This window comes from Perissodus microlepis, chromosome 16 (genome assembly GCF_051167445.1).
Source record: "Perissodus microlepis isolate ML-2025 ecotype Zambia chromosome 16, ASM5116744v1, whole genome shotgun sequence".
NCBI lineage: Eukaryota > Metazoa > Chordata > Actinopteri > Cichliformes > Cichlidae > Perissodus > Perissodus microlepis.
The window spans coordinates 35041408-35056055 of NC_140476.1; the positions used below are offsets into that span (position 1 = coordinate 35041408).

Genomic DNA, 14648 nt, shown 5'->3' on the forward strand with positions numbered 1-14648 from the left:
CTGCTCCCTTTGGCCACAATCATAAAACCACAACCATAAATAAAGGGCATTTCTTAATTCATTTTAATTCATAGATTATTATTATTGATTGATTGATCGATTGATAGATAATACTTTAATCATCCCGAGGGAAATTGGGTTAAGACTGCAAGCCTTGCCAGTGCCATCTTACCCTTCCGACCATACATAGATTACACAAACACTGCATGGGGAAGACAGGTCAGAGAGGTACAACAATGGAAAATGCACAACATGGGGAAAAACGAGAAGAAAAAAAGAACTCCCCCCAGACTGAGCTCCAACAGGGAGATCAGTTTGAGAACAGAAAAAACAAACCGCAGCACATACCACATAAATCATCAGATCTCACAACAAAGAAGACATAAGCTTCGGAGGCGTTTGAAGGGGGTTGGGGGGGTTAAGCCACCGACAGTTTTGTTCATTGTTAGGAGAAGTCAAGAATGAATATTCAGATCTCCTGCTGTACAAAAAAGTCTGGTGTCTCTCAAGGGGAGTGGTGCTGATTTGCTTCGCTCCCTGTCTGGAACATGTGAAATCCTTGTTGGAAAGCAAAGGCCTCAACTATCCTCCTGCTACCCCCCCAAAAACCCATCTCCATAGAGACTGTGTCAGCTTCCAAAAAGACAAAAAACAAACTAAAAAACAGCAACAAACAACTTAAACATAAACAATTACAAAGAAAGAACAATACAGTATCCACATCTGAACCAAAGAGTAAAACAGTGAAATGTGGATTATTAAATATTAGGTCTCTCTCCTCCAAGTCTCTGTTAGTACATGACTTAATAATTGATCAACAAATTGATTTACTCTGCCTTACAGAAACCTGGTTGCAGCAGGATGATTATGTTAGTTTAAATGAATCAACACCCCCGAGTCATTCTAACTACCAGAAACCTCGAAGCACAGGCCGAGGGGGCGGTGTGGCAGCAATTTTTCACACCAGCCTATTAATTAATGAAAGACCAAGACAGACTTTTAATTCATTTGAAAGCCTGATGCTTAACATTGTCCACCCCAGCTGTGAAACTCAGAAACCAGTCTTACTTGTTATCATCTATCGTCCACCTGGGCCTTACACAGAGTTTCTGTCTGATTTCTCAGACTTTATATCTAATTTAGTTCTGAGCTCAAATAAAATAATTATTGTGGGTGATTTTAACATCCATGTAGATGCTAAAAATGACAGCCTCAACATGGCATTTAGTCTGTTATTAGACTCAATTGGCTTCTCTCAAAATGTAAAAGAACCCACCCACCACTTTAATCACACTCTAGATCTTGTTTTAACATATGGCATAGAAACTGAACATTTAACAGTGTTTCCTGAAAACCCTCTCCTGTCTGATCATTTCCTGATAACATTTACATTTACAATAATTGATTACACAGCGGTGGAGAGTAGATTTTATCAAAGTAGATGTCTTTCTGAAAGCGCTGTAACTAAGTTTAAGAATATAATCCACCCACTGTTATCATCTTCAATGCCCTGTACCAACACAGAGCAGAGCAGCTATCTGAACGCTACCCCAACAGAGGTCGATTATCTTGTTAATAATTTCACCTACTCACTACGTACGACTCTGGATACTGTAGCTCCAGTGAAAACTAAGGTCTCTAATCAGAAGTACCTGACTCCGTGGTATAATTCTCAAACACGTACCCTAAAGCAGATGACTCGTAATCTGGAGAGGAAATGGTGTGTCACAAATTTAGAGGATCATCATTTAGCCTGGAGAAATAGTTTGCTGCTTTATAAGAAAGCCCTCCGCAAAGCCAGAACATCTTACTATTCATCACTGATTGAAGAAAATAAGAACAACCCCAGGTTTCTCTTCAGCACTGTAGCCAGGCTGACAAACAGTCAGAGCTCTGTTGAGCCAACCATCCCTTTAACGTTAACTAGTAATGACTTCATGAACTTCTTCACAAATAAAATTTTTATCATTAGAGAAAAAATTACCAGTAATCATCCCACAGATGTAATATTATCTACAGCTACTCTTAGTACCATTGATGTTAAGTTAGACTCTTTTTCTCCAATTGATCTTTCTGAGTTAACTTCAATAATTACTTCCTCCAAACCATCAACGTGTCTTTTAGACCCCATTCCTACAAAACTGCTCAAAGAGGTCCTGCCATTAATTAATTCTTCGATCTTAAATATGATCAACCTATCTCTAATAATCGGCTATGTACCACAGGCCTTCAAGCTGGCTGTAGTTAAACCTTTACTGAAAAAGCCATCTCTAGACCCAGCAGTCTTAGCTAATTATAGGCCAATCTCCAACCTTCCTTTCATATCAAAAATCCTTGAAAGAGTAGTTGTCAAACAGCTAACAGATCATCTGCAGAGGAATGGTTTATTTGAAGAGTTTCAGTCAGGTTTCAGAGCTCATCACAGCACAGAAACAGCTTTAGTGAAGGTTACAAATGATCTTCTTATGGCCTCTGACAGTGGACTCATCTCTGTGCTTGTCCTGCTAGACCTCAGTGCAGCGTTCGATACTGTTGACCATAATATCCTATTAGAGCGATTAGAACATGCTGTAGGTATTACAGGTACTGCACTGCAGTGGTTTGTATCATATCTATCTAATAGACTCCAATTTGTGCATGTAAATGGAGAGTCCTCTTCACACACTGAGGTTAATTATGGAGTTCCACAGGGTTCAGTGTTAGGACCAATTCTGTTTACATTATACATGCTTCCCTTAGGCAGCATCATTAGAAGACACAGCATACATTTTCACTGCTATGCCGATGACACCCAGCTCTATCTGTCCATGAAGCCAGATAACACACACCAATTAGTTAAACTGCAGGAATGTCTTAAAAACATAAAGACCTGGATGGCCGCTAACTTTCTGCTTCTTAATTCAGATCAAACTGAGGTTATTGTACTCGGCCCTGAAAATCTTAGAAATATGGTATCTAACCAGATTCATACTCTGGATGGCATTACCTTGGCCTCCAGTAACGCTGTGAGGAACCTTGGAGTCATTTTTGACCAGGACATGTCCTTCAACGCACATATTAAACAAATATGTAAGACTGCTTTCTTCCATTTGCGCAACATCTCTAAAATTAGAAATATCCTGTCTCAGAGTGACGCTGAAAAACTAGTTCATGCATTTATTACTTCCAGGCCTGACTACTGTAATTCATTATTATCAGGATGTCCAAAAAACTCACTGAAAAGCCTTCAGCTAATCCAAAATGCTGCAGCAAGAGTACTGACAGGGACTAGAAAGAGAGAACATATTTCTCCTGTTTTGGCTTCCCTTCATTGGCTTCCTGTTAAGTCTAGAATTGAATTCAAAATCCTGCTCCTCACATACAAGGTCTTAAATAATCAGGCCCCATCTTATCTTAATGACCTTGTAGTACCATATCACCCTATTAGAGCACTTCGCTCTCGCTCTGCAGGCCTACTTGTTGTTCCTAGAGTATTTAAAAGTAGAATGGGAGGCAGAGCCTTCAGTTTTCAGGCCCCTCTTCTGTGGAACCAGCTTCCAGTTTGGATTCGGGAGACAGACACTATCTCTACTTTTAAGATTAGGCTTAAAACTTTCCTTTTTGCTAAAGCATATAGTTAGGGCTGGACCAGGTGACCCTGAATCCTCCCTTAGTTATGCTGCAATAGACGTAGGCTGCCGGGGGATTCCCATGATGCATTGAGTTTTTCCTTTCCAGTCACCTTTCTCACTCACTATGTGTTAATAGACCTCTCTGCATTGAATCATATCTGTTATTAACCTCTGTCTCTCTTCCACAGCATGTCTTTTATCCTGTCTTCCTTCTCTCACCCCAACCGGTCGCAGCAGATGACCGCCCCTCCCTGAGCCTGGTTCTGCCGGAGGTTTCTTCCTGTTAAAAGGGAGTTTTTCCTTCCCACTGTCGCCAAAGTGCTTGCTCATAGGGGGTCATATGATTGTTGGGTTTTTCTCTGTATCTATGAAGCGCCTTGAGGCGACTTTTGTTGTGATTTGGTGCTATATAAATAAAATTGAATTGAATTGAATTGAATTGAACTATCCTGAACTGGAAGACCTCGATTGGCTAGGTAAGTTTTACTTCATGGTGGATATGACAAGTCACTTGAACAAGCAGAATAAAAATCTCCAAGGAAAGGGAAGCAGGGCCATGCAAATGCTGGAGGATGTTTTGGCATTTGAAAGCAACATGACAGTGTTCGTAAGAGATGCACAAAAAGGCACACTCTCTCACTTCCCCTCCCTAAGAGATTTCAATGAAGCCAACAGTCAAATAAATTATGATCCTTTCCACCGTGCCTTCACTGCAATGCAAGCTGCATTTGGAGAAAGATTCAGTGATTTCAGAAAGGAGTAACCTACTCTCTTTCTTTGTCACACCGCTCGACATCAACCCATCCCTGCTGAACACAGTTGCATTCACCGCAATAAGTAAGCCAGATCTAGAAATTGAACAAGCTGACAGAGCGGATAAAGATTTGAGGGTAAATAAGTTCAAATCAGAAGGCTACATTCTCTAAAGAGCACAAATGGAGTGATATGGAAAAACTCCCCAACACAGACAAAGTTTTTAAAACATGGAGTGCCATTCCTGACATGAAAAAGTATGCATTTAGAGTTTTGTCCATCTTTGGCTCAACATACTTATCCAAGCAAGTTTTTTTAAGCATGAACTTCATCAGTGTTGGGAAGGTTACTTTTAAAATGTATTGTTTGTGAAGGTTCTCAGTCATCCAGGTCATCGTAGTCTAAGGAGCTTGGAAAGAAAAAGCGTCTGGACTTCTTTAAGTTGCTTGAAGACGTTTCACCTCTCATCCGAGAAGCTTCTTCAGTAAGGTCAAATGGCGGAGAGTCCCAGATTTAAACCCACTGGTAGTAAACCCCAAAAATTTAAAATGTATTCCACTACAGATTAGAGAATACATGGCCCAAAATGTATTTTGTAACGTATTCCGTTACGTTACTCAATGAAAGTAACTGTCAGGTTTATATTGTTGATTCTCATTTATGCTTAGAAATATTTACTCGTTTATGCTTAGAGTTTTATAATCAATTGCATATTGATAGGGGTCTGATCCTTAGCAGTCTGTAAAGACTCTGTGTGCCTTCCAGAGTGTTCTGGCATACACACTCACATCCTGGGGTCATGAGAGAGGTCGTACCTTCTTTTATTGTTTTATGGTATAGCAAACACAAGTATATCTGTTTCAGTATAAGTGCCTTTTATTTAGATGAACTGCTGGACTGCAGGTTGTGGGAAGTCGTTCACAGGGTCACATCTTGACCCCCCCCCCCCCCACACACACACACACACACACGGTACTCTTTGTTCATGTGCATACCTATGTAAGATATCCTATGTTAATGAACCCGTGCATATTCATGTAACGTCAATAAAGAACAGTGTTGCGAGGGAGCAGACGAGAGCAACTGGGGTCAAGTGAAGGAACGGCGCTCATCCAGTTCTCTCCCTCATGCACGATTAACATAAAGAACTTTGGTGACTTCCGTCTTGCTTTTGCTGTTGTAGTAGAATTGTCTCGTTCCAGCGAGGGGTTGTGCTAGACAAACCCATCAGTAAAGTATTCTGAAAACTTTGGATTACTAAATATATTGTCATGCTTTTTACAACTACATGGATGTACTATTGCTGTGTGATTTATTACTGTTACTGAAGGTCCGCGGCTCCGATCTATAGTAAAGGGACCTCTGGCTAATACATCAGGTTCCGTGTCAGGCTCGTAGCCGACACAGAACCCGTGGGTCTCTCGCAAGCAAAGTTGACCCACACAACTTTGCTTGCGAGAGACCCACAGGACAGACAGAGAAAGCGGTTGAAAGGCTGCTCCAACTGAACTTATTGTTGTTTCGGAGGAAAACACGAACACAGTGCACAGTTGAGTCTTAATAGCTTACTTACAACTGGGCTCGTCAGGCACTCTTCTTGGCTGCAGTGGTTATTATATTTACATGCTTCCATCTCCCGTTTCTGCTCGATGACAACTGGTACTTTTCCACTCTCCTTTCTCTCCCTCCTTGCGCTCACAGACACATAACTGGTATGGAAGTCCATTCTCCCTGCAGCACGGACTACACTGCAGCAGGCTTTTGAGCGTGCTTGTGAAAGTGAAACTAACCAGAGAGCATTTAAGGTCGGGACACACACACACTGTAGGTAGACTCATTTATAAGTGAAAGTTTAGTCATATTTTGCTTGTGACTGCAAAATTGTGCTGCAAAAGAACAGTTTGTTGCAGAACTCCGTCTGATGATTCCAGAGATAAGCGAGAGTCAGAAGATGGACAGGAAGAACCTGCCGTGGAGACGGAGACAATGTTCTTTCCTAACTGTGTCAAAAGTTGCTAACAGAACGTTTGTGGTTTTGAATTGACGTATGCATGTATTGTATGTGATGACGCATGAGGGGGCGTTATAATACCCTGATATAAAATGACTGATTGTGTATTGTTAAGACAGAGATCAATGCTGTCTGCGTACAGTATTCATCTCCCACACGTGTGTTTCATTAAAAATCATCGTTTGGCCTGGCCCTGTCTGGAGTTGGTGTTGTTGTGTACTTCATCCTCAATATTTTGGACCCTTAACACTTTGTTGTCTGGGTTAAGTTTTAGACAGAGAGAGGATTTGAAAGGCTGCTCCAACGGAACTTATTGTTGTTTCGGAGGAAAACACGAACACAGTGTACTGTCGAGTCTTAATAGCTTACTTACAACTGGGCTCATCAGGCACTCTTCTTGGCTGCAGTGGTTATTATTATATTTACATCCTTCCAGCTCCCATTTCTGCTCGATGACAGCTCGTACTTTTCCTTTTTCTCCCTCCTCGCGCTCACAGACCAATAACGAGTATGGCAGTCCATTCTCCCTGCAGCACAGACTACACTGCCCATGATGCTACATTCTTTAGAGCTATGCCTGTAGCATTCTGCCTATTAGCTTTGCACAACAGCAAAAAGGCGCTCTCTCACCCAGGAAACACACAGTCACAGAGAGAGAGCGTCACCCTGTAACCATGGCAACCATAACGCTGCCACCTGGAACAACAGAACGTAGCTGTCAAACCCAAACAGTCCTGACCCGCGACAATATGAAACAGGAAAATACCGCCATGTAATCCATTTATTTCAACAAAGTAACTGTATTCTAAATACCACCTTTTTAAACAGTAACTGTAACGGAATACAGTTACTCATATTTTGTATTTTAAATACGCAACGGCGGTACATGTATTCCGTTACTCCCCAACACTGAACTTCAGACACAGAAGTCACAGTAAACAGGTAAGAAAAACAGCATTTAATAAGCTATGATTTTTCAGAAAAAAAAAAGTATTTCAGACTTTGAGCTGATATAGATTTTTTGTATGTTCAGGTGCTTTTATCGAGGAACGGGACCGCGACACAACTCCTACATACTGCAAGGACTGTTTACTCCACATTCAGCTGATCGCCCTGATGCCGGCTGGTTGGCCGGCCAGACCCACAGACGTGCCAGTTGAAATTTGGAGGAAAACAGGAAGACAGAAAAGAAGAAAGAGGGAGACGGTGAGACAGCGGCGGCTCGAAGCGAGGAGGAGGTACAAACCATGTCTGCCGTCTATCGTAATGGGAAATGTGCGATCGTTAATAAATAAAATTGATAAGCTCTCAGCGCTGGTACAGAGTCAGAGGGAATACCGGGAGTGTAGCCTGATGTGTTTCACTGAATCATGGATGCACCAGGACATTCTCAATGATAATGCATCCGTGGAAGTCCATCTGGACCAGCCGGATAGCACTGTGACCATCATGACTTTTTTACTTTTCCAGTGCTTTCAACGCTATCAGGCCAACCCTCCTGGGAAATAAGTTGACAGCGATGCAGGTTGATGCTTCTCTGGTGTCCTGGATTGTTGATTAACTGACAGGAAGACCACAATGTGTGCGTCTTCCACAGTGTGTGTCTTACAAGGTAATCAGCAACACAGGGGCACCACAAGGGACTGTCCTCTCCCCCTTCCTCTTCACCCTCTACACCACAGACTTCAGCCACTGCACCAAGACCTCCATCTTCAGAAGTTTTCTGATGACTCTGCGGTGGTTGGATGCATCAGCAGGGATGATGAGACAGAGTACCGGGCTGTGGTCGAGTTCTTTGTCACATGGTGTGAGAAGAATCCTCTTCAGCTCAACGTGGCAAAGACAAAAGAATTGATCGTAGGCTTCAGGAAGACCAGAAAACACTTGACCCCGGTTTCAATCCAGGGGGTCAATGTTGACATTGTGGACAACTATAAATACCTCGGAGTATACATTGACAGGAATTTGGACTAAACTTGGCTAAAAACACCACGGCACTTTACAGGAAGGGCCAGAGTCGCCTCTATTGTTTCAGGGGACTGAGGTCCTTGAACATCTGCCGGACTATGCTAAGGATTTTCAATTCAATTCAATTCAATTCAATTTTATTTATATAGCGCCAAATCACAACAAAAGTCGCCTCAAGGCGCTTCATAGATACAGAGAAAAACCCAACAATCATATGACCCCCTATGAGCAAGCACTTTGGCGACAGTGGGAAGGAAAAACTCCCTTTTAACAGGAAGAAACCTCCGGCAGAACCAGGCTCAGGGAGGGGCGGCCATCTGCTGCGACCGGTTGGGGTGAGAGAGGGAAGACAGGATAAAAGACATGCTGTGGAAGAGAGACAGAGGTTAATAACAGATATGATTCAATGCAGAGAGGTCTATTAATACATAGTGAGTGAGAAAGGTGACTGGAAAGGAAAAACTCAATGCATCTTGGGAATCCCCCGGCAGCCTACGTCTATTGCAGCATAACTAAGGGAGGATTCAGGGTCACCTGGTCCAGCCCTAACTATATGCTTTAGCAAAAAGGAAAGTTTTAAGCCTAATCTTGAAAGTAGAGATAGTTTCTGTCTCCCGAATCCAAACTGGAAGCTGGTTCCACAGAAGAGGGGCCTGAAAACTGAAGGCTCTGCCTCCCATTCTACTTTTAAATACTCTAGGAACAACAAGTAGGCCTGCAGAGCGAGAGCGAAGTGCTCTAATAGGGTGATATGGTACTACAAGGTCATTAAGATAAGATGGGGCCTGATTATTTAAGACCTTGTATGTGAGGAGCAGGATTTTGAATTCAATTCTGGACTTAACAGGAAGCCAATGAAGGGAAGCCAAAACAGGAGAAATATGCTCTCTCCTTCTAGTCCCTGTCAGTACTCTTGCTGCAGCATTTTGGATTAGCTGAAGGCTTTTCAGTGAGTTTTTTGGACATCCTAATAATAATGAATTACAGTAGTCCAGCCTGGAAGTAATAAATGCATGAACTAGTTTTTCAGCGTCACTCTGAGACAGGATATTTCTAATTTTAGAGATGTTGCGCAAATGGAAGAAAGCAGTCTTACATATTTGTTTAATATGTGCGTTGAAGGACATGTCCTGGTCAAAAATGACTCCAAGGTTCCTCACAGCGTTACTGGAGGCCAAGGTAATGCCATCCAGAGTATGAATCTGGTTAGATACCATATTTCTAAGATTTTCAGGGCCGAGTACAATAACCTCAGTTTGATCTGAATTAAGAAGCAGAAAGTTAGCGGCCATCCAGGTCTTTATGTCTTTAAGACATTCCTGCAGTTTAACTAATTGGTGTGTGTTATCTGGCTTCATGGACAGATAGAGCTGGGTGTCATCTGCATAGCAGTGAAAATGTATGCTATGTCTTCTAATGATGCTGCCTAAGGGAAGCATGTATAATGTAAACAGAATTGGTCCTAGCACTGAACCCTGTGGAACTCCATAATTAACCTCAGTGTGTGAAGAGGACTCTCCATTTACATGCACAAATTGGAGTCTATTAGATAGATATGATACAAACCACTGCAGTGCAGTACCTGTAATACCTACAGCATGTTCTAATCGCTCTAATAGGATATTATGGTCGACAGTATCGAACGCTGCACTGAGGTCTAGCAGGACAAGCACAGAGATGAGTCCACTGTCAGAGGCCATAAGAAGATCATTTGTAACCTTCACTAAAGCTGTTTCTGTGCTGTGATGAGCTCTGAAACCTGACTGAAACTCTTCAAATAAACCATTCCTCTGCAGATAATCTGTTAGCTGTTTGACAACTACTCTTTCAAGGATTTTTGATATGAAAGGAAGGTTGGAGATTGGCCTATAATTAGCTAAGACTGCTGGGTCTAGAGATGGCTTTTTGAGTAAAGGTTTAACCACAGCCAGCTTGAAGGCCTGTGGTACATAGCCGACCATTAGAGATAGGTTGATCATATTTAAGATCGAAGAATTAATCAATGGCAGGACTTCTTTGAGCAGTTTTGTAGGAATGGGGTCTAAAACACACGTTGATGGTTTGGAGGAAGTAATTATTGAAGTTAACTCAGAAAGATCAATTGGAGAAAAAGAGTCTAACTTAACATCAATGGTACTAAGAGTAGCTGTAGATAATATTACATCTGTGGGATGATTACTGGTAATTTTTTCTCTAATGATAAAAATTTTATTTGTGAAGAAGTTCATGAAGTCATTACTAGTTAACGTTAAAGGGATGGTTGGCTCAACAGAGCTCTGACTCTTTGTCAGCCTGGCTACAGTGCTGAAGAGAAACCTGGGGTTGTTCTTATTTTCTTCAATCAGTGATGAATAGTAAGATGTTCTGGCTTTGCGGAGGGCTTTCTTATAAAGCAGCAAACTATTTCTCCAGGCTAAATGATGATCCTCTAAATTTGTGACACGCCATTTCCTCTCCAGATTACGAGTCATCTGCTTTAGGGTACGTGTTTGAGAATTATACCACGGAGTCAGGTACTTCTGATTAGAGACCTTAGTTTTCACTGGAGCTACAGTATCCAGAGTCGTACGTAGTGAGGAGGTGAAATTATTAACAAGATAATCGACCTCTGTTGGGGTAGCGTTCAGATAGCTGCTCTGCTCTGTGTTGGTACAGGGCATTGAAGATGATAACAGTGGGTGGATTATATTCTTAAACTTAGTTACAGCGCTTTCAGAAAGACATCTACTTTGATAAAATCTACTCTCCACCGCTGTGTAATCAATTATTGTAAATGTAAATGTTATCAGGAAATGATCAGACAGGAGAGGGTTTTCAGGAAACACTGTTAAATGTTCAGTTTCTATGCCATATGTTAAAACAAGATCTAGAGTGTGATTAAAGTGGTGGGTGGGTTCTTTTACATTTTGAGAGAAGCCGATTGAGTCTAATAACAGACTAAATGCCATGTTGAGGCTGTCATTTTTAGCATCTACATGGATGTTAAAATCACCCACAATAATTATTTTTATTTGAGCTCAGAACTAAATTAGATATAAAGTCTGAGAAATCAGACAGAAACTCTGTGTAAGGCCCAGGTGGACGATAGATGATAACAAGTAAGACTGGTTTCTGAGTTTCACAGCTGGGGTGGACAATGTTAAGCATCAGGCTTTCAAATGAATTAAAAGTCTGTCTTGGTCTTTCATTAATTAATAGGCTGGTGTGAAAAATTGCTGCCACACCGCCCCCTCGGCCTGTGCTTCGAGGTTTCTGGTAATTTTCTAAGAGTCTGTTGTGGCCAGTACAATCCTCTACACCGGGGAGCAGGCTGAGAGTTGATGATGCCAACAGACTCGATAAAATGATCCGTAAGGCCAGTAATTTTGTGGGGATGGAGCTGGACTCCCTTAAGGTGGTGTCGGAGAGGCGGATGTTGTCCGAAATAAAGACAATGTTGGATAATACCACCAACCCACTCCATGACGTGCTTGTCAGTCACAGGAGCATGTTCAGTCAGAGACTGAAAGTACCAAAAAGCACCACAGAACGACACAGGAAATCATTCCTGCCTGTGGCCAATTCTGTACAACTCACCCACTTAACACACTGTATACTGCAATAGCTACAACCTTTTTGCACATGCTCTTCTACTTTTTAAGCTATTTATCAATAAGTGACTTATATGTGTATATATATGCATGTATATATTGTTCATATTGTGTCTATTTCTTACTTATCGTATTGTCTGTCTTTTTTACTGTTTATACTGGAGCACCGTAACCAAAATAATTTACCCTAGGGATCAACAGTGTTGGGGAGTAACGAAATACATCTACCGCCGTTACGTATTTAAAATACAAAATATGAGTAACTGTATTCTGTTACAGTTACTGTTTAACAAGGTAGTATTCAGAATACAATTACTTTGTTGAAATGAATGGATTACATGGTGGTCTTTTCCTGTTCCATATGTTAAGCTATGCTCTCTCTATTTTTGCTAATTCCACGCTGGTGGAAACCCAAACAAAACACGCATTAAGACTCTCTAATGCCTGGGTTTCAATCTCACAGCCATGTCACCTCTATTTGCATTATGATGTGAAGAAATATTTGTAAAAAGTATTATTCAAAAAATGATTTAACATGAAGGCAGAGTGTTAAAGGCATAGCATGTATGAAGTATGTAAATATAATAATAACCACTGCAGCCAAAAAGAGTGCCTGACAAGCCCAGTTGTAAGTAAGCTATTAAGACTCGACTGTACACTGTGTTCATGTTTTCCTCCGAAACAATAAGTTCCATTGGCGCAGCCTTTCAATGACCTAGACCAGCGGTCCCCAACCCCCGGGCCTCGGACCGGTACCGGTCCGTGAGTCGTTTGGTACCGGGCCACGAGAGTTGAGGCTCAGGTGTGAAATGTATGGTTTTGAGGGTTTTTATCGGTTTTCAGCTATCGTTTGTTATCGTTTTTATCGTTAACTCGGTTTTCCTGGGTCTTTTCACGTGTGTTATGAATAAATCTTCTTTTTTTCGGTACCGGTACTAGTTTTATTTTGTTGTATTTATCCGCGACACCTTAAAGGCCGGTCCGTGAAAATATTGTCGAGCATAAACCGGTCTGTGGCGCAAAAAAGGTTGGAGACCGCTGACCTAGACAACAAAGTAAAGCTAGTTTTCAGCTAAGAACCCAACACGGAACCGACGTAATAGCCAGAGGTCCCTTTGCTACGGTTCGGAGCTGCGGACCTGTTTTTAAACGCCCCGAATAGTTTTCTATACGAGATTGCTGCTAAAAGTGCAGCCTTACCTAATGTCCACCTGCTGTTACTCATTTATATTAAGATTTAAAAATCTAGTTGGTGTTGGTATGATGAGTAACCTTCAGTAATAGTAATAAATCACACAGCAATAGTACATTCATGTAGTTGTAAAAAGCATGATAATATATTAAGTAATCCAAAGTATTCAGAATACGTTACTGTCATTGAGTAACGTAACGGAATATGTTACAAAATACATTTTAGGCCATGTATTCTCTAATCTGTAGTGGAATACATTTTAAAAGTAACCTTCCCAACAGTGGGGATCAATAAAATATTCTGATTCTGATTCTGATTCCTGAGTCTGGAAACTATCCATGGCAAATTTGATCAACAATAGTGAATGGTGATCGTATGTCTGCAATAATGTGACACCAGACAAAAATGTAAAAACAATACTGATAAAGCATGTAATATAAACAAACACAAAGGCAGATTAAGAAGCCAGGCAAAACACATTATTATTGTTTTTATCTGCTATCATCAGATCTTGCCTCATCAGTGCTGACTTCATCTTCACTGACTGATGGAACACAACTTGAACCTGTGGAGGCTGAAAAACTGTCCTGTCAAACGTCTCCCTGTCTGAAAGCACTGAAACTTCTTCACATTTGTCTTCAGACACATCCTGAACATTTATGAACTAAATAAAGTTTCAAACATCAAAGAACTGAAACACAGAAAAACAATGACAGTTGCAGTCAGTGAACTCACCTCAGAGTCTCCAGTCGACAATTTGGACTCTCCAGTCCAGCACACAGAAACATTACTGCTGAATCCAGCAGCTCGTTTCCACTCATATCTAACTCTGTCAGCTGGGAGGGGGGGTTGGACTTCAAAACTGAGGCCACAACTTCACAGTGAGCCTCTAAGAGTCCACAATAAGTCAGTCTAGGATTATAGAAAATATAAAATTTGTTATTATGAAAGCAGAAATTTAAAATTTTTAAAAAAGTCCACACTTTTCCCGTCAATTGTTCCGTCTGTCCTGCTCACTTCTCCAATGGTTGTACATGCTGTCATTAACATCGCTTCACTGCTCATCAGCCATGCCGCTTTGCTAGCTAAAACACCGGTGTCAGCACATAAGGACGTTGTCATAGCCTGTCAACGACGTTGATTAGCTGCCTATATACGAATGTGAATCGCGTGATTGGCTGGACTATACGATAAGGTGGCATTGTTCTAATCCCATACTGGAGCAGCCAGTCACTTACTGACTAACACTGCAAAACAGAATTGTTAACGTATTTACTTTAATTTCAATTCAGGTTAGAATTTTTTTTTTTTGTGCGCAACGCAGATTTTTTCTGCGCAAAGACCGTGCCAGCAGTGCACAATTGTGCACGCGCGCAGTTTAGAGGGAACATTGTTAGCAACCCTCCTCCAGATTAGGATAGTATGTAAACCTTATGATATTTATGAAGCTTCTTCCCAAACAAACACAGCATTTATAAAAGATAAATAGCTGGTAACAATGTACAGCTCACACATCTCAGACC

General features: G+C 41.3%; 1 protein-coding gene across 3 annotated transcripts in view; it reads right to left on the minus strand.

The window, feature by feature from the left end:
* The window catches only part of LOC146371313 (NACHT, LRR and PYD domains-containing protein 3-like), a 59445-nt gene that overhangs the window by 17151 nt on the left and 27646 nt on the right, over positions 1-14648 (minus strand). For all 3 annotated transcript variants that reach the window (XM_084907807.1, XM_084907806.1, XM_084907805.1), the window contains one exon: positions 13861-14037. In XM_084907807.1, the coding sequence (XP_084763933.1) occupies positions 13861-14037 (177 nt within the window). The remainder of the gene's footprint in view (positions 1-13860; positions 14038-14648) is intronic.